The following is a 26,270-nucleotide window of genomic DNA, read 5'->3' on the forward strand; positions in this document are numbered from 1 at the left end:
CACTTCAATGGGGCTGTAGAAAATACAGAAGGTACTCCGTGTGCATTCCGTTTCAGTTTGTCCGCATGGCTGTTCCGCAAAAAAGTAGTGCATGTCCTATTATTGTCCGCAAATCACGGTCCGAGGCCCTATTCAAGTCAATGGGTCCGCAAAAAATACAGACCGCACACGGAACACATCCATATGTCATCCGTATTTCATGGATCCATACTGTAGAAATGCTATGCCCAGCCCATATTGCTCATGTGTTTGGTGGTTAATAAGTCAGTTTCTGTATACGATCCGCAAAAAAAACGGATAAAATACGGAAACCATATGGCTAGGTTTTGTACAATAACGGTACGGAAGAGGACTTCAAATCAGAGAAAAAAAAAAACTCAGATACGGAACGGAGCAGTGAAAAACGGACCGCAAAACAACAACGGTCATGTGCATGCGCCCCAACACTGACCTGGAAAAGGAATTTTAGTGGACAGCAAACTAGTGTAGAAACCAGTGTCAGACAGCTGCTGCCAAGGCCAATAAGATCATGGGTTGTATCAAAAGGCCTGAGGAGGTGGTGATGGTGAATTGACTAAAAGAGTTCAAGAGGGGCCTGGATGTATTTTAGGAGTGTAATAATTTGAGATGAGCGAATAGACTTCAGATGAAACATCCGCAGGAGCTCCATACAGTATTCGAATGTACTGGCTACTTTGAGGAGTTATTACTTCAAAGTAATATTACAGGTTATAGTTATTCGATTTCTGGATAGGTCGTTGATCCAGGGAGTTATTCTGATTGCCTGATTGGAGTCCCCTTAAATTAGGAAAATTGGCTTCTAACAGGGTTTTTTTTTTTTTTTTTGCCTTCCTCTGGATCAACTTGCAGGGTAACAGGTTGTAAGGATTTTTTTCAGTCTTACAAACTATGTTATTATGTTACTATGTTATACCTTTTTCAGTGGATTCTTTCTTGACATTTTCTTCTGGTAAATGTATTTCTTCATGACTAGAAGTGGTCACATCATCTAAGTTTGCAACAAAAGGTAGAAAAGTGTTAAGATTATAATACATTGAAAGGATCCAGTAATACCGCAATAATTTTTACAGAATTCTTCAGTTTTAGAAAAAGGATGAAATGCCAGTCATTGATTTGGCTCCACCTGTATGTAACTGTCTGAGGGAGGAGTCCATAACATCCCATAATAAGTTATAACATAAGTTATAATATGTTTAACTTGTGCGGAAGTTTATGGGCCTATTAACACTAGCAGAAATCTTCACTTTAACAAGCACCAACAATATTAAATGTTGATCAGAGCTTTTGGTCTAAAGCAATCATTTGTATGATCTTTCATCCCCATACAGTTTCATATTGTCAGCAGCACATCTCCTTTTATGGTGATTTTTCATATAAAAGATGTGTTTTGTAGAAAGTTCTTAGAGGTTTTCCGAGATCATTAAAAATCTTGGAGAACCCCTACATTAGCCTTAAAAAATAAATAAAAAATATCCTATACTCAACCAGGTGCTGCATCTGACTGCTGCAGCCACTGTCCTCCATTGTAGAAGGCTGAGGACAGTTGGTGGTTGCAGCGGTCATGTACAGTATGCTCGCATGTCACCGCTGCTCTTTGTAAACAAACAGTAAGGAGTACTGGAGGAGCACCACAGAGAATGGTGCCAGAGGAAGGGATAGTATATGATGGGTTTTAATTTTAAGCTACAGCAGGTGCTGTCAGAGATTATTTTGGATATGCCCATTAAGGATCTTCTTATGTGTATTAGTTTTATGCTTAAGTGTGTCACATCCGGTTAAGGATCAGTTCATCCTCTAGTCTCCAACCCACCATTGTACCTACTAACTTGAAGATGTCCAAAACGGTGGCCCCCAACTGAGCAGCGTTCCCTCCACTGCTAAGTGCATGGGGCAGAATAATGGACAAAGAAAAGTAAGGCAGGTACTGAGTAATGTCAGTACCAGGAACAGAGTCAATACCTTGCAGGGTCAATACCAGGATATCACGTCAGAACACCCTCGGCAGGCAAAGGCATAGTCAGAGACAAAAACCAGGTGTAAGGTCCAGAAATCCACAAGATACAGAAAATGCTAGTGAGGGGTATAGACTAATCACAGGCAACTGTGACCAGCTTGCCTGTTTAACCCCTTCAGGACCCTGCCAGATTTCACCTTAAGGACTAGGCCATTTTTTGCAAATCTGACATGTGTGTCGGGATTTGAACCAGTGACCAGCCACATCCCAGGCGGTAGCCCTGCTTACTAGGCTACCATCCTCTCTGGACATTCCTCCCTGAAGCCTATTAGTTAACCTCAGTCTTGCCAAGCCTTGCTCATTACCCTTGATTCCCCACACCTGGTACTTCCCTATATAAGTCCAGCCCCTTGCACTCCAGTTTGCTGATTATTGAGCTCCTGAGCCTTGATCAATCTTCTCCTCATCTGCTGCTCTTGCTACTGCTGGAAGTCCACTGCTGACCAGGAATTGCCTACCGACTACTCTTCTGCTTTATCCCTATCTACTGAACTGCTACCACCGTTGCCATCCGGATTGTCTGACCACGCTTACTGCCGCCTGCCCTGACCCACCGCCTGCCTACCGACTACGCCTCTGCCAGACTTCCTGCACCTACTACCTGCCTGCGGTCCTTGCCACTGTGCTCCACTCCTACCCCCAGCAAGCGGTCCTCTGACTCAGGTGAGCCTGTAGGACTGTTACAGAATAATCAGCCACACTATGGAGTCCGCAATGGCCACTCGGCGTAAGCAGGTCTCCTAACTTCAAGAATTTGGTACTACATATCAGGAGAAATTTGCCCAGCTCCAAGGCGTAGTCCAAAGCCAGCAAAGGGAGATTATTGAACTACAGAGGCAACACCTGGACGTCCGCAGACACCCACATGCCACTCCCATCAAGATTCGGCGGCGACAGACGCCAGTATCGGGGGTTTCTAAACCAATGCCGCATCTATTTTCAGATGTACCCGGCCCCCTTCACCACCGAGAAAAAGAAGGTGCTATTCATGGTCAATCTCCTGACGGAAGAAGCATTAGCATGGGCATCACCTTACGTGGAGACTAAGTCAGCTCCTGGACAACCTAAACAACTTCATCACCGCCATGAGCCAAGTCTTCGACGACCCCAACCGCTGTGCAACAGCTGAGGCGTGACTACATGGTCTGCGGCAAGGGAGACGCTCCGTCGCCGAATACACCGCCGAGTTTCGCCGTTGGGTCACGGACACCACCTGGAACCCAGCGGCACAGAGGAGCCAATTCCGGCGAGGCCTGTCAGAATTTATAAAGGATGAACTCGCCAGAGTTGAGGCCCCGGACGATCTGGATGACTTCATTCAGTTATGCATACGGATAGATCAAAGACTCTCCGAGAGGAAGAAAGAAAGGCTCTGGTCCTCGGACCACAGACCCACTTACTCCTTCTCTTCCAACGCCCAGCGCGGCCCCCAATCAGCAACTGAACCTATGCAGGTCGACGCTCTACGTAGGTCTCTATCTACAGCTGAGAAGGAGAGACGGCTGTCCGAAAACCTCTGCCTCTACTGTGGGGAGCCGGGTCATTTTGCCATCAAATGTCCTCATAAGATCCGAAAGACTATTGCCGTCACGGAACTAAAGGAGCAACCACAGACTCCAACCCCACCAGCAGCCCCGGAAAATAACAACACGGAGGCTCATGGATCCCACTTCATCGTTCCCATCCTCATCGACATTGAGGGGCGACAACTCCCCTGTTGAGCGATGTTAGACTCCGGGGCGGGAGGCAACTTCATGGACCTAACCTTCGCCCGTGAAAAGAACATTCCACTGACAATCAAGGCAGCCCCCGTTGACCTGGAAACCGTTGACGGATCCCCACTCTCCTCGGGGCCGGCCACTCACGAGACCACCGAACTACAACTCCTCATAGAACCCGATCACCGCGAAAAGATCCACTTCTCGCTGATCGCTTCCCCGAAGTTCCCGGTGATCTTGGACATCCCTTGGTTGGCCACCCACAACCCCTCGGTGGACTGGGAAACCCGCTGCATACGATTCCAGTCCGAGTTCTGCTCGCTAAATTGCTCCCACAAACCTGTCCTTCCACCCGAAGACACCACCATCTCAAAACTATCCGTCAAGGATCTGCTACCCCCTCAATACAGCGAGTTCCAGGATGTCTGCGACAAGAAAAACGCAGACAAGCTGCCACCACACCGACCCTACGACTGCCCTATAGAACTGTTGCCCGGGGCCGAAATACCCTTTGGCAGTATCTACCCCCTCTCAGAGCCTGAACTCAAGGCTCTGAAAGAGTACCTGGACGAGGACCTGAGGAAGGGGTTCATCCGGCCCTCTACCTCCTCAGCGGGAGCCCCCTTTTTCTTCGTAGAGAAAAAAAGACTCCTCCCTGCGTCCCTGCAGAGACTACAGAAAGCTTAACAACATAACCGTAAAAAAACGGTACCCGCTCCCACTAATTTCAGAACTTCGAGAGACTCCGGGCAGCAAAGATCTTCACTAAACTCGACCTTCGAGGGGCCTAAAACCTTGTCCGAATCCGCCCTGGGGACGAATGGAAGACCGCCTTCCGTACACGTTATGGTCATTTCAAGTACCTGGTCATGCCTTTCGGACTCTGCAATGCTCCCGCCACCTTCCAGCACTTCATTAACGACGTCTTCAGGGACATGCTGGATCTGTTTGTAGTAGTTTACCTGGACGATATCTTGATCTTCTCTGAAGACCTCGAGCAGCACCGCAAACACGTCCGCAGGGTACTGCAGAGACTCCAACAGAACTCTCTCTATATCAAGCTAGAGAAATGAGAGTTTGAGCGAACCACCACTCAGTTCCTCGGATACATCATCTCCCCTGAGGGCCTAAGTATGGATCCGGGGAGGTTCCAAGCTGTGATGAACTGGCCCGTTCCGAGAAACGAGATACAAAGATTCATTGGCTTCGCCAACTTCTATCGGAAGTTTATCCAGAACTTCTCCAAGGTCATAGCACCAATCACCCAACTCACCAAGAAGGCAGTCCCCTTCTCCTGGACACTCAAGGCCCAGGAGGCCTTCACCAAGTTGAAACTCCTCTTCACTTCTGCTCCAATCCTAATCCACCCAAACCCCGAGCTGCCATTTACAGTCGAAGTGGATGCATCAGACTCCGAGGTGGGGGCAGTTTTGTCACAACGGACAGGGGAGAGGATGCTATTACACCCGTGCGCATATTTCTCCCGCCAGATGTCCCCCTCCGAGAAGAACTATGACATCGGGAACAAAGAACTACTGGCGATCAAGGATGCCTTCTCCGAGTGGAGACACCTGCTGGAGGGAGCCACCAACCCTATAATCATACTAACTGACCACAAGAACCTCGAGTTCATCCGCAGCGCTAAGAGACTCTTAGCCAGACAGGCCAGATGGAGCCTATTCTTTTCCCGCTTCAACTTTCTCATCACCTATCGCCCCGGATCAAAAAACGGCAAGGCTGACGCCCTCTCCAGAATGTTTTCCGAGCCCTCACAGAGTAACAAGGGCCAAAATAACATCCTTCCCGAGAGAAGGGTCGTAGGGGCCACCTACTCTAAAGAACTCCTGGGCACAATCAAAGAAGGATATGAAAATGACCCCTTCCTCTCCCACCCCACAGGGAATGTCAGCCTTACGTTTAAGAACGGTCATTGGTTTCATCAGGACCTACAACTATATGTACCAGAAATTGCACGGCTCGAAGTGCTCAAACTCAACCATGACTCCAAGGTGGCCGGCCATATTGGCACAAGAAAGACCCAGGAGCTTCTCTCCCGCTCCTTCTGGTGGCCAACATACAAGGAGGACATCAAGAGGTACATCTGCTCGTGCACGGTCTGTGCCCGCAATAAGACTCCTCGTTCCTCTCCCGTGGGTCTGTTACAACCCCTCCCGATTCCCTCCCGCCCCTGGGGCTTGATCTCCATGGACTTTGTGGTAGACCTTCCTCCTTCAAAAGGGATGAACACCATCCTGGTCGTGGTCGACAGTCTCACCAAGATGGCCCATTTCATCCCCTACAAAGGCCTACCCACAGCCAAACAGACGGCCAATCTTATTCTCAGAGAGGTCTTCAGGCTGCATGGGATCCCGGACGACGTGGTCTCCGACCGAGGCGTACAATTTGCCTCAAAGTTCTGGAAGAACTTCTGCCTGGCGCTCGGGGTTAAAGTGAACCTGTCCTCCGCTTTCCACCCTCAGTCAAACAGGCAGACGGAGAGAAATAATCAGACCCTAGAGCAATACCTACGCTGTTTCAGCTCCCATCTGCAGGATGACTGGCTTGATCATCTCCCCACAGCCGAGTTAGTCTACAACAATGCTGAGCACAGCTCAACGAAGCATAGCCCCTTCTTTGCTAACACAGGCTCGCACCCGGTGTTCATTCCCCACCTACCCGTCGCCTCCACCCTCCCAGCAGTGGCCGAACACCTAACAACCCTACAGGAGGCACAAAAGAACATTATAGACAACCTCCAGCTTGCCCAGAGGCGCTTTAAACAGGGAGCAGACAGACGTCGCAAACCCACCCCAGGCTTCCATGTGGGAGACAAGGTGTGGCTGTCCACCAGGAACCTCAGATTGAAGGTCCCCTCCAAAAAATTTGCCCAAAGATACATAGGTCCGTTCCGGATCACCGCACAAATCAACGAGGTCACGTTCCGGCACGACCTTCCGGACTCCATTAGGGTGCACCCTGTCTTCCATTGCTCTCTCCTCAAGCAAAAAACGGCAAGGCTGACCTTCACAGGCCGCCACTCGCCCCCTCCACCACCCGTGAGGGTACAGGGTGAAGAAGAATACGTTGTCGCAAAGATTCTCGACTCCAGGATCCACCGGGGAAGACTACAATACCTAATTGGGTGGGAGGGTTACCCTCCCGAGGATAACTCCTGGGAGCGAGAAGAAAATGTCCACACCCCCAGACTGGTAAAAGAGTTCCACCAACGGCACCCCGGTAAGCCTGCCCCTGCGGTGCCCGGAGGTCACCTTGGAAGGGGGGGGGGGGGAGTACTGTCAGGATTCGAACCCGTGACCAGCCACATCCCAGGCGGTAGCCCTGCTTACTAGGCTACCATCCTCTCTGGACATTCCTCCCTGAAGCCTATTAGTTAACCTCAGTCTTGCCAAGTCTTGCTCATTACCCTTGATTCCCCACACCTGGTACTTCCCTATATAAGTCCAGCCCACTTGCACTCCAGTTTGCTGATTATTGAGATTCTGAGCCTTGATCAAGCTTCTCCTCATCTGCTGCTGTTGCTACTGCTGGAAGTCCACTGCTGACCAGGAATTGCCTACCGACTACTCTTCTGCTTTATCCCTACCTACTAAACTGCTACCACCGTTGCCATCCGGATTGTCTGACCACGCTTACTGCCGCCTGCCCTGACCCACCGCCTGCCTACCGACTACGCCTCTGCCAGACTTCCTGCACCTACTACCTGCCTGCGGTCCTTGCCACTGGGCTCCACTCCTACCCCCAGCAAGCTGTCCTCTGACTCAGGTGAGCCTGTAGGACTGTTACAATGTGTCACTTTATGTGGTGATAACTTTAAAACGGTTTTACTTATCCAAGCCATTCTTAGGATTGTTTTCTCGTCACATATTGTACTTCATGATGGTGATAAAATGGAGTAAAAAATAAAAAATTTACAAAAAATAAATATTTTTTTTTAAAAATTAGCAAATTTACAAATTTCTATTGCTCTACTTTTATATCAGATAGTAATACCTCCAAAAATAGTTATTACTTTACATTCCCCATATGTCCGATACATGTTTAGATCATTTTGTGAATGCCAATTTTTGGGGACGTTAGAAGGCTTAGACCCCTTTCACACGGGCGAGTATTCCGGGCGGATGCGATGCGTGAGGTGAACGCATTGCACCTGTACTGAATACCGACCCATTCATTTCTATGGGGCTGTTCAGATGAGCGGTGATTTTCACGCATCACTTATGTGTTGCGTGAAAATCGCAGCATGCTCTATATTCTGCGTTTTTAACGCAACGCAGGCCCAATAGAAGTGAATGGGGTTGCGTGAAAATCGCAAGCATCCGCAAGCAAGTGCGGATGCGGTGCGATTTTCACGCACGGTTGCTAGGAGACCCGATCATTATTATTTTCCCTTATAACATGGTTATAAGGGAAAATAATAGCATTCTGAATACAGAATGCAAAGTAAAATAGGGCTGGAGGGGTTAAAAAAAATAAACAAATTAACTCACCTTAGTCCACTTGATCGCGATGCCGACATCTCATTCTTCTGTCTCCTTTGTTTAATAGGACCTGTGGTGAGCATTAAATACAGTTACAGGACCTTTGATGACGTCACTCCGGTCATCACATGGTACATCACATAATCTTTTACCATGGTGATGGATTATGTGATGACCGGAGTGACGTCATCAAAGGTCCTGTAACTGCATTTAATGCTCACCACAGGTCCTATTCAACAAAGGAGACAGAAGATGATGCCGGGCCGCGATCAAGTGGACTAAGGTGAGTTAAATTATTATTTTTTATTTTTAACCCCTCCAGTGCTGTTTTACTTCGCATTCTGTATTCAGAATACCATTTCCCCTTATAACCATGTTATAAGGGAAAATAATACAATCTACAGAACATTGATCCCAAGCCCGAACTTCTGTGAAGAAGTTCGGGTTTGGGTACCAAACATGCGCGATTTTTCTCACGCGAGTGCAAAACACATTACAATGTTTTGCACTCGCGCAGAAAAATCGCGGGTGTTCCCGTGGGAAAGGGGCCTTAAAAGTTTAAAAGCAACAAAACCCACTTTTTAAAGGACCAGTTCAGGTCTGAAGTCACTTTGTGAGGCTTACATAATAGAAAACCACCCAAAAATGACCCCATTTTAGAAACTACACCCTCAAGGTATTCAAAACTGATTTTACAAACTGTTAACCCTTTAGGTATTCCACAAGAATTAATGGAAATCAGAGATGAAATTTCAGAATTTCACTTTTTTGGCACATTTTCCATTTTAAATCAATTTTTTCCAATTACAAAGCAAGGGTTAACAGCCAAGCAAAACTCAATATTTATGGCCCTGATGCTGTAGTTTACAAAAACACCCCATATGTGGTCGTAAACAGCTGTACGGGCACGCGGCATTGCGCAGAATGAAAGGAATGCCATATGGTTTTTGGGAGGCAGATTTTGCTGGACTGGTTTTTTGACCACATGTCCCATTTAAAGCCCCCCTGATGCACCCCTAGAGTAGAAACTCCAAAAATTTGACCCCATCTTGGAAACTACGTGGTGTCAGTTTTGTTGGTACTATTTAAGGATACATATGATTTTTGGTTGCTCCATATTACACTTTTTGTGAGGTAAGGTAACAAAAAAAATAGCTGTTTTGGCACAGTTTTTATTATTTTCAACATTCATCTGACAGGTTAGATCATGTGGTATTTTTATAGAGCAGGTCGTTACGGACGCGACAATACCAAATATGACTACTGTTTTGGTTGTTGGTTTCATTTTTACATATTAAAGCATTTTTGGTAAAGAAAAAGATTTTAGTGTCATCAAATTCTTAAAGCCGTAGTTACCGTAAATTTTTTGGGCGACTGTCTTATGTAGAGTATCATTTTTTTCGGGATGAGATGATTGTTTGTTTGGTACTATTTTAGGGTGTATATGACTTTTTGATTGCTTGCTATTACACTTTTTGTGATGTAAGATGACAAACAATGGCTTTGACACAGTTTTTATTTATTTTATTTTGTTACAGTGTTTACCTGAGGGGTTAGGTCATGTGATATTTTTATAGAGCAGGGGGAGGGGGGGGGGGGGAGTATACATATTAGATATCGCCGCGTCCGTATCGACCGGCTCTATAAACATATCACATAACCTAACCCCTCAGATGTACACCGTAAAAAATAAAAACTGTGCTAAATAAACAATTTTTTTTGTCACCTTCCATCACAAAAAGTACAACAGCAAGCGATCAAAAAGGAGTTTGCCCACCAAAATAGTACCAATCTAACAGTCACCTCATCCCGCAAAAAATTAGCCCCTACCTGAGACAATCGCCTGTAAAGGGGGAATATTAATCACCAATGTTTATGCAAATATCTAATTAATATTCATAAATGGAAGGAGCCATCTATTGATGACTCCGCCCATTTATACCTTTATATAACAATAACACAATACTTTCGCTATGCTTTACACTAATCACTACGCTAGCTGCATGCGCCTTACTAACTCGCTACCGCTAACAAGTACACGCTACACAAAGGATACAAATAACGGTATTTATTAAAACCTAATACACTAAGCACGCAATACACTAACAATACACAGCACTACAAATATACAATCCTAAACTACACTACACGTTCCCAATTCCACCCATCAACTATCTATACAATTCACACATACAAGTATATAACAACCCACCCATCTAATTCTATACTATCCCTATGGGGTACGCCGAGGGTTAACGGTGGTCTTACAGGGGTGTAAGCCGACCACAAACACAAAGGGTTAACAAAGGGGATAATATCAGAACTGTACAGCAATGCAGGGGTTAAATACCCTGCAAGTGTACAGTGAGGGGGTGTGTGTGTGGCAGGGTTTAAGCAGGGGTTAATCAAAGTAGGGAAAGGGTATATCAGGGGTTTCAGGGGCAAGGGTCAGATCATGGGCCAGGGTGCACAGTAGGCAGGGACCAGGGTCCATCAGGGGTTACCAGCACACAGGGACCAGGGGATGCAGGGGTAGGGGTAACCCAGGGGTTAATCAGGGCCACCAGGGTAAACGTTCAGGGGTATATAGGGGGTGATAACTAGCAGGGGTAATGCCTGGCAGGGAAAGGGTTAATCGTTGGTGGGATAGGGGTTGATCAGGGAATAAGGGGGTGATACTTAGGGTCTATATGCTCGTTCGTCCAGGGGGTCTCCCGATCCTGTCTGCGGAGCACAGGACGCGCTCTCCTATCAGGTGGGGGTCTGGTCGTGGGTCCTTGAGCCGGAGGGGGGACCGCGCTGTCTTGAGCGCCGATCACGCTCTCCTCCTTCTGGAGGGGGGCAGCAGGGGTCCTCTGTATTAGCGCAGCGCAGCCCGGGTGGCTGCCTGCGCCCTCTTCTCTGTGGGGGGGGGGGGGGGGGAGGACTGCACTGTATCAGGGAGGGGGGGTCCGGTCCGGTCGGCCGTCTTTTCCGGAGCCCAGGACGCGCTCTCCTCCACGTGGGGGGCCCTGATCCTCACTCCTTGAGTGCCGGGGCGCCGGATATTTATCCCCGGCGGCCCGCACTCCCACGCCGCACCGCCCACCAGGGGGCGCGCGCCCATCCAAGCCACGAGGGCCGGCGCAGCGATATGACGTCACTGCGCCGGCCCGCGTGCTCACATCGGGGACGCGCTTCTGGCAGACAGGCGGGAGAAGCCTTTGATCTCCCGCCTGCTGCACCTAGCATTCCGGACAGTGCGATAGTAATCGCACTGTCGGAATGCGCATAATAGAAGGAGGGGAGGATTCTCCCCTTCTATCATGCGTAATTATCTCCAGCGGCGCTGAGATAATTACAACAAAGGGCTCAGATTCTGTTGAATCTGAGCTCTTTGTATCCATCAGGATGACCGGACCCTTGTCCGGTCATTCTGATGCAATTAGCCAGATTGCATCGGTGTGAATGCTTGGGGAACATTCACACCGATGCACCTGGTTTCAGGTGTAGGAGGGGGAATATTGCAAAATATACATGCGTATGGATGCTTGGGGCACATGTATACATCAATATTAGGGACATCTAAAAGGGGCACAGATTATATAAGGGGGCACAGGCCCCTACATTATAAGGGGGCACAAGCCCCTACATTATATATTTATGAATATTAATTATTGATATTTGCATAAATATTGGTGATTAATATTCCCCCTTTACATTGGCGAGCCAGGCCCACTGCTTAGATTTTGAAATCTGTGTTTGGTTTTGAGGCTTAGCGGTCGGTTACACTGTCAATTATCAGGCAAGAGAGACGCAGTCAGTGGTCTGAGCGTCTAGGACCTGATAATTCGGACAGGTAACGCGACTACCTCACAGCACCAAACGCAGATCAAAATCTTTAGCAGAGAATCTATTGTCTATCTGTGAACTAATATTTTGCTATTTGCTTTACATGGTCACTGCATCGCTCAAGTGATTGCGAGGGAGAAGAGGACACGTCACTGAAGGAGATCCATCTTCGTGGGAGCGGCGTACAAGTCCGACTGGTCGTGAAGAAGCGATCCGGGAAAATTGACTTCTTCCAAGCAGCTGTTAGGACAAAGAGGTACGGCCCCAAGGAGAAGATGGACGCTCATCAAACGGTGAGTATGGACTTCCCCACACTGCAACACTTGAGCAGACACAGCACATTTAACCCCATCCTCCCCACCACATACAAGTCAGCAGAAATGCTGTGGTCCGATTTGTTAGCACAGGCTTGTAGTTACGACAAGCTATGTGTTAACAAACGGACGGTGTTGAACAAGTCCACCAAACTGCTTCAGATGCTAGCCAAACTCGTTCATACGTTTGAGGCTAGCATCTGTAAGCCAAAGGAAGTGGCGCTGGTGTCTCAGTCAACGGAGACAATTCCTACGGCCATTCACTGCCAGTGCTGTGCCGGTAATTCGGACCAGGTTTCGGAATTGCAGGCACAGCTGGCAGAGAATGTGCAGTCTACTGTTGACAGAGATGCGCAGGTGGCCAAGATAGAGTCACAGTTAGTAGAGCTGCAGAGGCAGAAGGAGGAAATTGAGGCTAAGTTGACTCAGTCTTATACTGAGGTCAAGGCTTTCAAGGAGCAGACTGCCTCTACTAATGTGACGGTAGCCAAATTGAAGGCTGAGGTTGCTGTAAGGTCCCAGCTAATGTCTGGCATGCAACAGGTTATCACCAAGTTGGTGCCGGCCCTTTCTTTTTCCATAAAGCCAGGGTCGGAATCTCCCAAAACGTTGCCCTGTGCAGGGCCAAAAGGGGGGAGAGTAGTCTGACCGGTCTAATCATCAGGTCAAGCCGGTCCAGACTAACAGAGATTTTTCCCTGACTTTGGGAAAAAGAACTGTCGTGAAGACGTGCGTCCCTGAGGATGGAACAATTCAGGAGAAGGGAGCACGGCTGCAGTGTAGATGGACCTGGGCCATGCAGAGCAAACTACAGATGTTTTGCATGTGGTGGCCTAGGTCACATAGCGAGACACTGCAAAACAGATAGGAACATAACACACAGGACAGGAAACAAAGTCACGTGTTTCAGGTGTGGGAACAAAGGACACATTGCAAGTAATTGCCCTTGTGCAAGTAATTGCAATGTGTCCAACAGTATCAGCCAGGTAACAAATTGTGCAGTGGGGTCTAGTCAACCTGGCCATAACGGGGTTACCTCTCGGCAGCATCACCAGCTGCTGAGGGGTCAGAGTGGCCAAGCTAGGCTAGGCAACATTTGACACCCCTGTACTATTTGTTACACCGTTTGTTCCCTGTGTATGTCCATGTTGTGTGTTTTTGTTATGTTTGTAAGTTTTTCTTGATGTTGATGGTGGTAGTCCTCGTCTACGGATGTGTTCTACCATGCTGATTTATGTAGTGTTGTAAGTCCCGTCTGCTGTCTTTGTTTCATTCTGTGTCCCCTTGGAGTGGAACAGTGTTATACTGTGGATCGAGAACGTATAGGTTCGCAAGCAGATAATATCACACGGGAAATCCTGCTGGTCGGGAGAAGGCATATGGACCTTCTCCATGCAGCACACAAAGGATGATGTGATATTATTCTGGGCAACCAGGGTCTCTGATCGATACAGATAACGCTGTTGTGCTCAAGGTTTTCGGTAGGGCTGTGTTGCGCTGGGGACTGGGGCAGACAGACAACATTGGTGTAATGTTGTGCTGCTCACTCGGTAGGGCTGTGTTGCGCTGGGGACTGGGGAATTCTAGTCCGAGCAGGCAGCACAGCTCTGATAAGGATTGGACGCAGAGTGTTTGGCAGCAGAGTGTGGACTGTGTTCTTGTGTTGTGGGGTCCTGGGGAGCCAGGGCATGACTATGCCATTGGTTCTGCGGGCCTCCACAGGACGGGATCACAGGGGGAAATCAGCCTGGGTACACATGAGTGGACAGGGATGCGGTGCCATCAATAACAAGATGGTGCTTTGTCCACAGAACTCCAGTTATCCTAACCTAGTAGGGTGGCCATCCTTATCTGTTGGTGCAGAGGGATGTGTAGCAGAGGACGTGATCCTCTGAAGGTAGGGTGTTCAGACCAGTGTTGGGATAACGAGGGGTCCTGTGGGATAAAGGACAGCCCAATACCTTTCTCTACCCATGGGTCAAAGGTATTGGTGCTGGGAATTTTTACATTTAATCGCACTGTTAGGGGAGAATTTCCCCCGGGAGCGCCTGGTATTTTCTTCTGCCATAGGTGTGATTTTATATGGAGCGGAAGAAAAACCCAGGAGATGCCACAGAAGAGGCCAGCTATTCCCCCTGACACTCTTGTGAAGCTCCAGAGGATCCCACTGAATTTTGGCAACCAAGCGACCTCTGTCTAGAGGTGTTCTAGAGATGGAAGACTGTGCCACAATCCAGCGGGAGCGTTCAGACTCTGGAGGAAGACTTGGAGACGTTCGGGTGGAAGAGCTACTATCACTTGTTTCACCCAGTGAAACTTCTTCTGGTTCTGGTCATCGTCATATCGGAGGGTCAAGGGACTTATTGACCAAATACACCAGAACCAGACAGAACTTTACCGAACTAACCGAAGGAGGAGGCTCAGGACATAACGCTAAACATTGTTCCTGGAGCCAAATATTGTATGGACACACTTTGTTTCCTATGAGGGTTCGGGACGTATAACTTGTACTACCCTGAAACCCCATAGCACATTGTATTTATTGATTTTGTTTGTCGGTTGATTGTGTACCCATAGACACTCTAGGTGCAAATGTGTGACAGCCTATATTTGGCTGTACACATTTGCATCCTATAGTAGTTTCCCATTCACACAGGGGTCTGCAACCTACCTGTGTCTTTGGAGGTGTAGAGATATGCCAGGTTGCATGAGTCTCTATGGGTACACATACATATAATGATTTTGGTAGTGTTGGGAGGGATGTGACCTGTGTTTTGTGTGAATGGGGATAAGGTTAGGACATGATAGGGACAGGCATCCTTTGTTTGCCATTTGCCACCTTGAACCCTGGAACGGTGAAGTTCTTAAGCGAAGCGTTGGATGTGTAGTGTGGCGGAGGTGTTCTCCGCATTAGAATTTAGGTACTATGACATCACCGCTTAAGAGTTTGACCTGCCTTGTAAAGACCTATTAATCTGTCCACGGGAGTACCGCACCCATCAAGATGGAAACAGACGTTGGATAGAAGAAAGTTGGGACTGAGGTTGTGAGGGTGAACCCGCTCCAGATGCCTTGGAGGCGGGCCATACCTGAAGATCGGCAGAACTACCGAGAGACTGTGGGGGTGTGGTCACTCCAAAGTGGGGGTGGCCGACACTAAAATACTGTTAAAGAAAGGCCAGTTAACCGAGAGACTGTGGGTGTGTGGTATCCTAAAGATGTCAAGAAGAAGACGGTGTATCCTGTGGACGGAGGAGTAGGTTACGGTGAAGGGCAGGTCGGAGGAAGCTGGATTAGGGATGTCTAAGTACCTAAAGATCAGTGTGCACTACAGTTCTTCCTGAACTTCCACCCAGGATGGGGCAAATATATCTCAACCCGTTCCCCCAATATATTGTCGTATTATATAGTCCGACAACAGGGGGATTGTTGAGGAAGGGTTGAGACGCATGTATGTAATATATATATATATATATATATATATATAACACACACACACACACACACACCTCAACCCTTCCTCAACATCGCCCAAAAAATAAACTATGGCTCAGAATATGGAGACACTAAAACATCATTTTTTTTGTTTGAAAAAAAGCGGTTATTGTGTAAAACTTACATAAATAAAAATAAAAAAAAGTATACATATTAGGTATCGCCACGTCCGTATCAACCGGCTCTATAAAAATATAACATGACTTAACCCCTCAGATGAACACCGTAAAAAAATTTAAAATAAAAACTGTGCTAAATAAACCATTTTTTGTCACCTTACATCACAAAAAGTGTAATAGCAAGTAATCAAAAAGTCACACGCACCCCAAAATAGTGCCATCTCATCCCGCATAAATCATACCCTACCCAAGGTAATCGCCCAAAAACTGGAAAAATTATGGCTCTCAGACTATGGAAACACTAAAACATTATTTTTTTTGCTTCATAAATGAAATCATTGTGTAAAACTTACAGAAATAAAAAAAAAATTACTTACCGGTAATTCCCTTTTCATGAATCCTCCATGACGGCATACCATGAGAGATGACCCGCCTCCAACCAGGTAGGGACAGGAAGTATAAATTAGACCCTCCTCCAGCTCTTCCTCAGTGTCTTTCTGGACCGATAGCCTAGAGAGTCTTATCCTCACATATAAAGGACTATTATATATCTACAAATTATTAATTTTTTTGCATTCACACCCACATATATTTATTCATATACGTAATTAGGGTGGGAAATCCGTGCAGTCATGGAAAGGGAATTACTGGTAAGCAATTTGGTTTTTCCCTTTCATCCTCCATGACGGCATACCATGAGATAACAGATTAATACTCTTATTAGTGGGGGGGGGGGGGGGGGGACTATGGCCTGAAGCACCTTCCTGCCGAAAGAGAGCTCCTGACTAGCTGTAGTTATCCACTCCTATAATGTTTAATAAATGTATGAGGACTTGACCATGTCGCTGCTTTGCATATCTGTTCTAATGAGGCACTTGCCCTCTCTGCCCAGGATGCTGCCACAGATCTTGTGGAATGTGCTGTAAAGGACTTTGGTGGAGGCATATTTGACACTTTATTAGACTCTGAAATTGAAATTTTTATCCATCTAGATAAGGAGTTTTTTGTGGCTTTTTGCCCTTTATGTGTTCCACTGAACTGGACAAATAGATAGTCCGTTTTCCTGAACGTTTTTGTAACCTCTAGATAGAGTAACACAGCCCTACGTACATCTAAATTGTGAAAATTCCTTTCCCCTTCTGTTTTTGGGTTTGAGCAGAATGATGGGACAATAATCTCCTCCTGCCTGTGGAAGTTTGATACCACTTTAGGAAGAAAAGAATTGTCCAGTCTTAATACAATTCTGTCCGGAAATATGGTGCAAAAAGGTTCCACTATCTTTAGAGCTTGGATTTCACTCACTCTTCGCGCTGAGGTGATTGATACCAGGAATAAAGTTTTCAGAGATAAATATCTCAACAAAGTTTCTGACAGAGGTTCAAACGGGGCGTTTGTCAAACCTAATAGCACTACATTGAGATCCCAAGGGGAAACTGTAGGTCTTAGGAACGGTCTTAACCTATCTGCTCCTTTTAGAAAACCACCGAATCACCCAAGGATGTTCCACAATTTTTTCAGCAAAAACTGCGCTTAAGGCTGATATGTGAACTCTTAACGCGTTTGGGCGTAAGCCTTGTTAATAATGGCTTCTGATAGGCCCTTAGATCTCAATCATCCTTTCAGGTTCCAAGCCGATAGGTGTAACCTTTCTATCTGGGGATGGTAGATCGGGCCCTGGGACAGTAGATCCTGTTGCCAAGAAAGGACCCATGGGCTCTGGACAGAGTTTTCAGTAACTGAAACCATGGTTTTTTTGGCCATAGAGGGGCTATTAGTATCACATGAGCCCCATCTAGCCGAATCTTTTTTAGGACCCTGGGAATTAATTGAAAGGGGGGGGGGCATATGCTAGTTGAAAATCCCATTTTTGGGACAGTGCATCTACCCCCATGTTCCCGTCGAACGGATTCAGAGAAAAAAAAATAGTTTTGGGTTTGTGGCTGAAGCAAAAATATCTACTTGTGGGGTTCCCCACAATTTTGTGATTTGGAGAAAGATGTGTCTTTCTAGGCTCCATTCTGTTGCTTTTAAGGAAGTTCTGCTTAAAAAGTCTGCTTCTGTGTTTAGAGATCCTTTTAGATGGATTGATGATAGGGATCTTAAATGAATCTCTGCCCAGGAGAATATTTTTTCTGTTAGTTTGCTCAATGCTAAACTTGTCTACTGCTGTATTGTCCGTTCTTATCTAAACGTCTTTGTTTTGTATAAGGTGGGCAAACACCTTTATCGCTTCCCAGACTGCCGTGAATTCTCTTTGATTTGACGACAGATTTTTGAGTGACAGACCACTCTCCTTGGGAATAGAGATGAGAACAATGCGCTCCCCATCCCCAAAGACTTGCATCCGTTGTGATAACGACTAAGGCTGGGTTCACACGAGCGTGTCCGGATTAGGTCCGGATGCGTCCCGGTGTGTTGCGGCAAAACCGCGCGAGTAGGAATGCAATTGCAGTCAGTTTTGACTGCAATTGCGTTCCGATGTTCAGTTTTTATCGCGCGGGTGCAATGTTTTTTGCACGCGCGTGATAAAAAACCGACACTGTTACCCAGACCCGAACTTCATGGACCATGTGATTGGAGCATGAGATCTGACGTCACCAAAGGTCCTTTAGCCCACAACTCATCAGTAAACTCAACTCAAAGGTCCTTTAGCCCACAACTCAAGTAAAGAAGAGACCGGGAACTTCGAGATCAAGAGGAGAAGGTGAGTTAATGAGTTTATTTTTTTAAACCCCTCCAGCCCTATTGTACTATGCATTCTGTATTCAGAATGCTATTATTTTCCCTTATAACCATGTTATAAGGGAAAGTAATACAGTTTATAGACTGTCACCTAGCAACCATGCGTGAAAATCGCACCGCATCCGCACTTGCTCGCGGATGCTTGCGATTTTCACGCAACCCCATTCACTTCTATGGGGCCTGCGTTGCGTGAAAAACGCAGAATATAGAGCATGCTGCGATTTTCATGCAACGCATAAGTGATGCGTGAAAATCATCGCTCATCTGAACAGCCCCATAGAAATGAATGGGTCCAGATTCAGTGCGGGTGCAATGCGTTCACCTACCGCATTGCACCCGCGCGGAAATCTCGCCCGTGTGAACGCAGCCTAAGTGTTCGAGGTTCCAAGGAACTCCCTTTAACAGATGGTTTGACTGTTTCCACCACTGTAGGGACTGAAACACTGGTCCGGGAATTTGAATTTTTTCCTCTAGAGAATCCGGGCTTCTGTTCCAACACTCTAAAATCCATTGTTGCAGGATCCGGGTGTGGAACTGAGCCCATCTTACAGCCGGGATGCATGATGTCAGAGAGCCCAGTAGTTTCATTGCTTCTCTGACCGTACATACAGGTTGATTTTGGAAATTTGTTGCCTTTTCGCATATCCCCATTACCTTCTGGTCTGTAAGAACTGTCTCTTGGTGAATCGTATCCAGACGAACCCCCAGGAAGGTTAGATTCGGAGATGGGCAAGGATTTGACTTTTTCCAATTTATTAGCCACACTGTACGGTACAGAGTTTGGCAAGTCAAAAACAGATTGTTTTTGAGATCCGTCTCTGAATTGCCTATGATCAACAGGTCGTCTAAGTAAGGGAATATCAGGATGTTTCGTCTTCTTAAGTGAGCCACTACCTCCAACATTACCTTGGTAAATACCCTTGGTGCGGAGGTAATTCCAAAAGTGAGCACCTGAAACTGGAAATGACAGTTTTTTTTTTTTCCCCAAGAAAACCGCTATGCAGAGAAACTTTTCAGATTCCTCGCAAATTGGGACATGGAAATAAGCATCCTTTAGGTCTATTGATGCTAAAAAATCTCATTCTTTTAACAGGTTTATTATGGACCTTATTGTTTCCATTTTGAACTGGACGTGTTTTATGAATTTGTTTAATTTTTTAAGTTTATTATTAGTCGAGATTTTCCGTCTGTTTTTTTTTTTACCAAAAAAACTGTTGAATAATAACCTTTCCTCTGTTGAAAGAGGAACCGGGACAATGACCTTTTGGACCAACAACTCCCGAATTCCCCTTTCCAAATTTTTCTGTAACACAGCCGATCTTTGGATGGGGGTTATTCTGAATAGATTTGGGGGAGGAGGAAGGCGAAAGGTAATATTGTAACCTTTTGAAATTATGTTTAACACCCAGGGATTTATTGTGATCTTTTCCCATTCCTTTAAGAACAGCTTCAGTCTTCCTCCTACCTCTCTGGCGTCATTGTTTAGTGGAATCTGTATTTCTTGGGGTAAATAAGAAACCTCTGTTACCACTTTTTTGATTTTTCCCTTTTGACCAAGGAGTATCCCTAGAGGTTCTCTTGGCCTGGAAAGAACTCCCTTTTTTATTCCTACGAAAGGGAAATTTCCTTTTGTTTGTATCTTTGGGAAATGATTTTTTTTTTGAGTCCGCGGCCTTCTCTAAAATGGATTCAAGATCTTTGCCGAACAGTAGGTTCCCATGAAAGGGCAAACTACAAAGCCTTGTTTTTGAACCGGTATCCCGGACCAGGATTTTAACCAGAGAGCTCTCCTAGCTACAACTGCTAGGCCCGAGGTCTTAGCGGCCATTCTGACTGACTCTGCCGTGGAGTCTGAAAGGAAATCAACTGCTTTCACTAGTAGGGGAAAGGAGTCTTTTAAAGTATCATAAGAGGCTCCTTCTTTCAGGAGAACCTCTAACTGTAACAGCCACCATTTTAAAGACCTTGATACAGATGTGGCCGCCAGATTAGGCTTAAATAGTGCTGTGCTAGCCTCCCAGACTTTTTTTTAAGAACCTGATCAGTTTTTTTGTCCATGGGGTCCTTTAGGGTCCCCATATCTTCAAATGGGAGAGCATTAGCCCCTTTAACAAGTTTGGATAGAGATACATCCACTTTGTTAATAGGGCCTCGTCTTCTTTACAGAATGGGAGGCGACGTTTCATTGTTTTTGGAATAAATAGTTTTTTATCTGGGGATTTCCATTCTCTTTTAATTAGTTCCATCATATTTTTATGGACTGGAAACACCCTCTTTTTCCTTTGTTCTAGACCGCTATACATTTGGTCCTGAACAGACCGCTGCACTTTTTCGTCTGAGAGCCCCATAGTAGCCCTAATGGCTTTTACTAACTCCTTTGTGTCCTCAGAGGAAAAAAGGAAGTTTATACTCTGAATCAGACATGGAAGAGATCTCTGAATCTTCATCCTCTGAATCAGACTCAGGCTCTGAGTCAGAGGATGACGACCTGGAGATGCTCAATTTAGGATCTCTGTGTTTAGAGCTAGATGTTCCAGGAGTAACAACCGGACTTTCTGCCATAGCAGATCTCATTTCTTCCCGTATTGCATCTCGTAGCTCCTCTCTAATTGATGAAACTAAGTCCTTCACCATATTAGAGGTACATTTTTCGCAAAGTTTTTTGTTATAAGTGTCGGGCAATCTAGCTGAACACAACACATTTTTTAGTTTTTGGACTAGCTTTTTTCTGAGCTATATCCTTGTCACTCTGCATTCATACAGGGAGAGCCATAGAGGGGGAGAGAGAGAGAGGAGAGGCACATACTGGGGTTAGCAAAGTAATACAACCAGCACTCCCCCAACCCCCAGGACCTTAACTTACAATAGAGGGTCCCTGAGAGATTTCCATCTGGCCAGGTTGCTCAGACATGTTTGCAGCAACCCTCTTCCTACAAAAAAAAAAAAACTTTCACCTGCAAACCTCAGATCAGTGGGCGACTTCCGCCATGATCAGCGTGCCGATTTGCCGCTCCGCCCCCTGCGCGTGCGTTCCACAGAGCGGAAGTTCCGGTTGGAACGCACGTAACTATCGGATCGCGATGAGGAGCTTCTAAACAGACCAGAGGGTCTCCCTGAGTGTCCGGTCGCACATGGACCTCCACGCCTGACACGCCGTGCGGGAGGTAAGGAGCAGGGATCCTGACAGTCTTTCCAGCCCCTCAATACCAAACTAGGGCACAGGTGCTATCTGCTTCCCTCATGTGCTTAAGGCATTTCTTTTCTTCTTACCACCTCTGCCTGCCTGTAACAGAAATGGGCTCATAGCATGTGCCATGAGGATGATCCATCTCCTACCTGGAGGGACAGGAAGACACTGAGGAAGAGCTAGAGGAGGGTCTAATTTATACTTCCTGTCCCTACCTGGTTGGAGGTGGGTCATCTCATAGTATGCAGTCATGGAGGATGAAAGGGAAAAGTATACATATTAGGTATCGCCGCATCCGTGACAACCTGGTCTATAAAAATATCACATGATCTAACCTGTCAGATGAATGTTGTAAATAACAAAAAATAAAAACGGTGCCAAAACAGCTATTTCTTGTTATCTTGCCTCACAAAAAGTGTAATGTAGAGCAACCAAAAATCATATGTACCCTAAACTAGTACCAACAATACTGCCACCCTATCCCGTAGTGTCTAAAATGGGGCCATTTTTTTGGAGTTTCTACTCTAGGGGTGCATCAGGGGGGCTTCAAATGGACATGGTGTCAAAAAAAAAAAAACAGTCCAGCAAAATTTGCCTTCCAAAAACCGTATGGCATTCCTTTCCTTCTGCGCCCTCCCGTGTGCCCGTACAGCTGTTTACGACCACATATGGGGTGTTTCTGTAAACTACAGAATCAGGGCCATAAATATTGAGTTTGGTTTGGCTGTTAACCCTTGCTTTGTAACTGGAAAAAAAAATTATTAAAATGCAAAATCTGCCAAAAAAGTAACATTTTGAAATTGTATCTCTATTTTCCATTAATTCTTGTGGAACACCTAAAGGGTTAACAAAGTTTGTAAAATCAGTTTTGAATACCTTGAGGGGTGTAGTTTATAGAATGGGGTCATTTTTGGGTGGTTTCTATTATTTAAGCCTCGCAAAGTGACTTTAGACCTGAACTGGTCCCTAAAAATTGGGTTTTTGAAAATTTCTGAAAAATTTCAAGATTTGCTTCTAAACTTCTAAGCCTTGTAACATCCCCAAAAAATAAAATATCATTCTCAAAATGATCCAAACATGAAGTAGACATATGGGGAATGTAAAGTAATTACTATTTTTGGAGGTATTACTATGTACAGTATTATAGAAGTAGAGAAATTGAAACTTGGAAATTTGCACAAATTTTTGGTAAATTTGGTATTTTTTTATAAATAAAAAAAAAAATTTACTTCATTTTACCAGTGTCATGAAGTACAATATGTGACGAAAAAAAAAATCTCAGAATGGCCTGGATAAGTCAAAGAGTTTTAAAGTTATCAGCACTTAAAATGACACTGGTCAGATTTGCAAAAAATGGCCAAGTCCTTAAAGCGAACCTTTCACCTGCATGTCACTTAATAAACTATCAAATGTACCTTATAGATCATCCTCATTGTGTTAGCACATGGTCTTGTCCCGCTTTTCTGTCATGTATATGCATGGAAAAATCGCTTTATAAAGTACTCTTCTCCAGCTCCACAAGTCACGGTAGGAGTCAAGGGGGTAGCCCTTCCCTCACTCCAGGCTGTAACTCCCCTGCCCTAACCCCGCCTCTATGCAGTCTAATTGACACCCGGCTCAGTCGCCGGGACAGCGCTTGTACAGGCGGCGCATGCGAGGTCGGACTCAAGCGCGATCCTGTAACTGAATTGCGCGTGAGGAAGAGAAGACAGGCAGGCATCGGGGACGGCGCATGCGCGATTCAATTACAGGATCGCGCTTGAGTCCAACGGCGCATGCGCCACCTGACCCAAAAGTGACGCCAGTGCGCACAGGACACCAGCGTTTATCCCGATTGGCCTGACATCCCTGCACGTCATTAGACTGGACCGCCCTGCAGCTCGGCCTGGTTGTCCTGGTAACCAAATGCTGGCGGCACTGCAGATCAGAGGGTGCGCTCAGCGAGGCAAGTGTGTGATCATATGAAGGTGCATTACATGCTCCTCTGTACATTAAGTGATAATTTACCTTTGTCAGCATTTCCTTTCTTTGGATCCTCAATGTGACTTTTCTGCACCTCTTGCTCAAGGACATTTTTCTCCTCTGAAAACAAGAAACATATGAATCTGTATATTATAAAAAAGACAGAAAACAAATGTGAGCGCCAGGAAGAAGGTCAAAACCATAAAAAGTCCAGATTACTGGGTTTATAGACCTTCTTTTCCTATCATATGAGATATGTGACCATATAGTGTGCACATACTGTTGAATATGTATATATCTTTTACTTACCTTTTGATGGGGTAACTGGTTAGGAGGCTTCTACTGGAAAGAGGTGATGGAATTATGCTAAATAACTTAATGCTATTAGAATATCGATTTAATCAGGTTCTTAGATCTCTCCACTACCTTTTGATTACTAATATTATTTTCCTCTTTATTCTGCAAACTACACAGATTACTGAAGTATATTCACATCAATCACTATCCCTACTAGAGCTTTATTCAGTGCTATAATTTTATATGACAACCCCTAACCTATCTATCAGGTTATAATTATGAAAGTCAGTCAAGTGGGTGTACAACCTCTACTACACCTACTGATAGTAAGGGGTCCTTTTCTCCCCATTCTCAGCTGAAGAACAGGACAAGCACGTGCTCTCCCTCCTCAGCTGGAAATGGTGAAAACAAAAAGGACCCTTCATCTAGACTCCCTTTTACATGAATTCTAATTGATGGGTTATAAAATATGTCATGGGATATCAGCTGTAAAGGCATTTTCTGGGACATTTATATTGGATGGCCCATCCTTAGCGTAGGTCATCAATATCAGATCTGGAGGGGGAGGGGGGGGTGGTCCCGGTACCCCTGCTAGTCAGCTGTATGCAGAAGCTCCAGAAATTGTAACTTCACAGCTTCATCCATTGTGTAGTAGACAGAGCTGGATTGTCCAGTAATAGCCACAATTTGAGCATCGCAGCAGTAACCATTTCTGGCCACTACGCCATGGATGGAAGTGTGTTGTTCCAGTGCCAAAGCAAAAAACATACGGGTTATAAAGGCTTAGACCCCCACCAATCTGATATTGGTGACCTATCCTAAGAATACAGAATAGACTATCAATATAAATGTCCCAGTAAACTCTGCCTGTTTTCAGAGAGCTGAAGATAGATAAAATAAAAGGAATAAATACAGATTACATGCAGATTTTACCCTGGTCAGAATAAATTGACACCTTCCTGATTATGATTGTTTTGCATACAGACATAAACATCTGACATTACATTGTTAGCAATACTATGTGTCACTTATAAATAGCACTATTGTATAGACATCACCACAATATGTATTATATACCATTCTGTAATCAAGCTGGCAATGTTATGGGGGTTCAGGGAAATTAACATGGATGTCACCCAGGGCAGCATGGCCACCTCTGTCACTTATATTATCTGAACTTCTGGTCATGGGGCTTTGCTCTATTACAAATAAGTCCTAGATAATCTGTAACAACTAGGAAGTAATGGTAACATGCTAATACAGTACATCATCAATACCAGCACAATGCCTGTTTGTAAGGTCAACAGGATACTATATATCCTGTTGACCGTGTATATATACACACACATGCAAACAGACACAAAAACCTACACATCCACAAATACTGTATATTCACATACACTTCTTTTCTGAGCACCAATTGTCAAAGAAGCCTTACTGCAGCAAAGAGTGAAACTAAAGGGGAGACAAACTAGTAAGAGGCATCAAAAACAGATAAGACAAGGATATCTGAGAGGTGAAGATGCAGTAGAGAGCTATTTGGGACACCTCCGATGCTTGAAGAAAGACATGGAGAGAACAAGAGAATGCATTAAGGATATTTCTGCTCTTACCCTGGTTTAGTTGCATGCATTGGAGGAATAAACTACAAGTCGACTCATCTTTCTGAAGAATTATATTCACTAAGGCTCTTGCTTTTTCTTTCACGTTACTCATATTTTCAACTGTAAAATATTCTTCCTGAGTGATCAGGTTTTTTGAATCAAATTCATCCAGAAATTCATTGAAATCCTTCTGTAGAGCTGCTGTGATCTCTTTCCTTGCTCGTCGAATGTAATTAGTTGTATTTTCTGAAATTGCTGCCATGGCTGAAGCTCTTGAAATGAAGTTGAAAAAACATATTAATGGATATTGTCATTTACTGTCCTACTGTTTAGGCTGAGATGCATAATGCCATGGTGAACTGCACTTTTCCAGTTAGAGAAGTAGCCCTAACCCTAAAAAGAACATGTCAATAACAAAGGGAAGGGGGAAACACCAAAAGATGCCATTCCCATTGTGACAATGTTGT

At 45.5% G+C, this 26,270-nt stretch overlaps 1 protein-coding gene across 1 annotated transcript in view; it reads right to left on the reverse strand.

Annotated features, from left to right (window-relative positions):
• The window catches only part of LOC120995750 (up-regulator of cell proliferation-like), a 42,231-nt gene extending 16,216 nt beyond the window's left edge, over window positions 1-26,015 (reverse strand). Inside the window, exons 1-2 of the mRNA XM_040425150.1 lie at window positions 25,813-26,015; window positions 23,948-24,022 (exon numbers count right to left, since the gene is read on the reverse strand). Of these exons, the coding sequence (XP_040281084.1) occupies window positions 23,948-24,022; window positions 25,813-25,915 (178 nt within the window). The 5' untranslated portion in view covers window positions 25,916-26,015. The remainder of the gene's footprint in view (window positions 1-23,947; window positions 24,023-25,812) is intronic.
• Between the last annotated feature and the right edge of the window lie 255 nt (window positions 26,016-26,270).

Source organism: Bufo bufo, chromosome 3 (genome assembly GCF_905171765.1).
Source record: "Bufo bufo chromosome 3, aBufBuf1.1, whole genome shotgun sequence".
Taxonomy (NCBI): domain Eukaryota; kingdom Metazoa; phylum Chordata; class Amphibia; order Anura; family Bufonidae; genus Bufo; species Bufo bufo.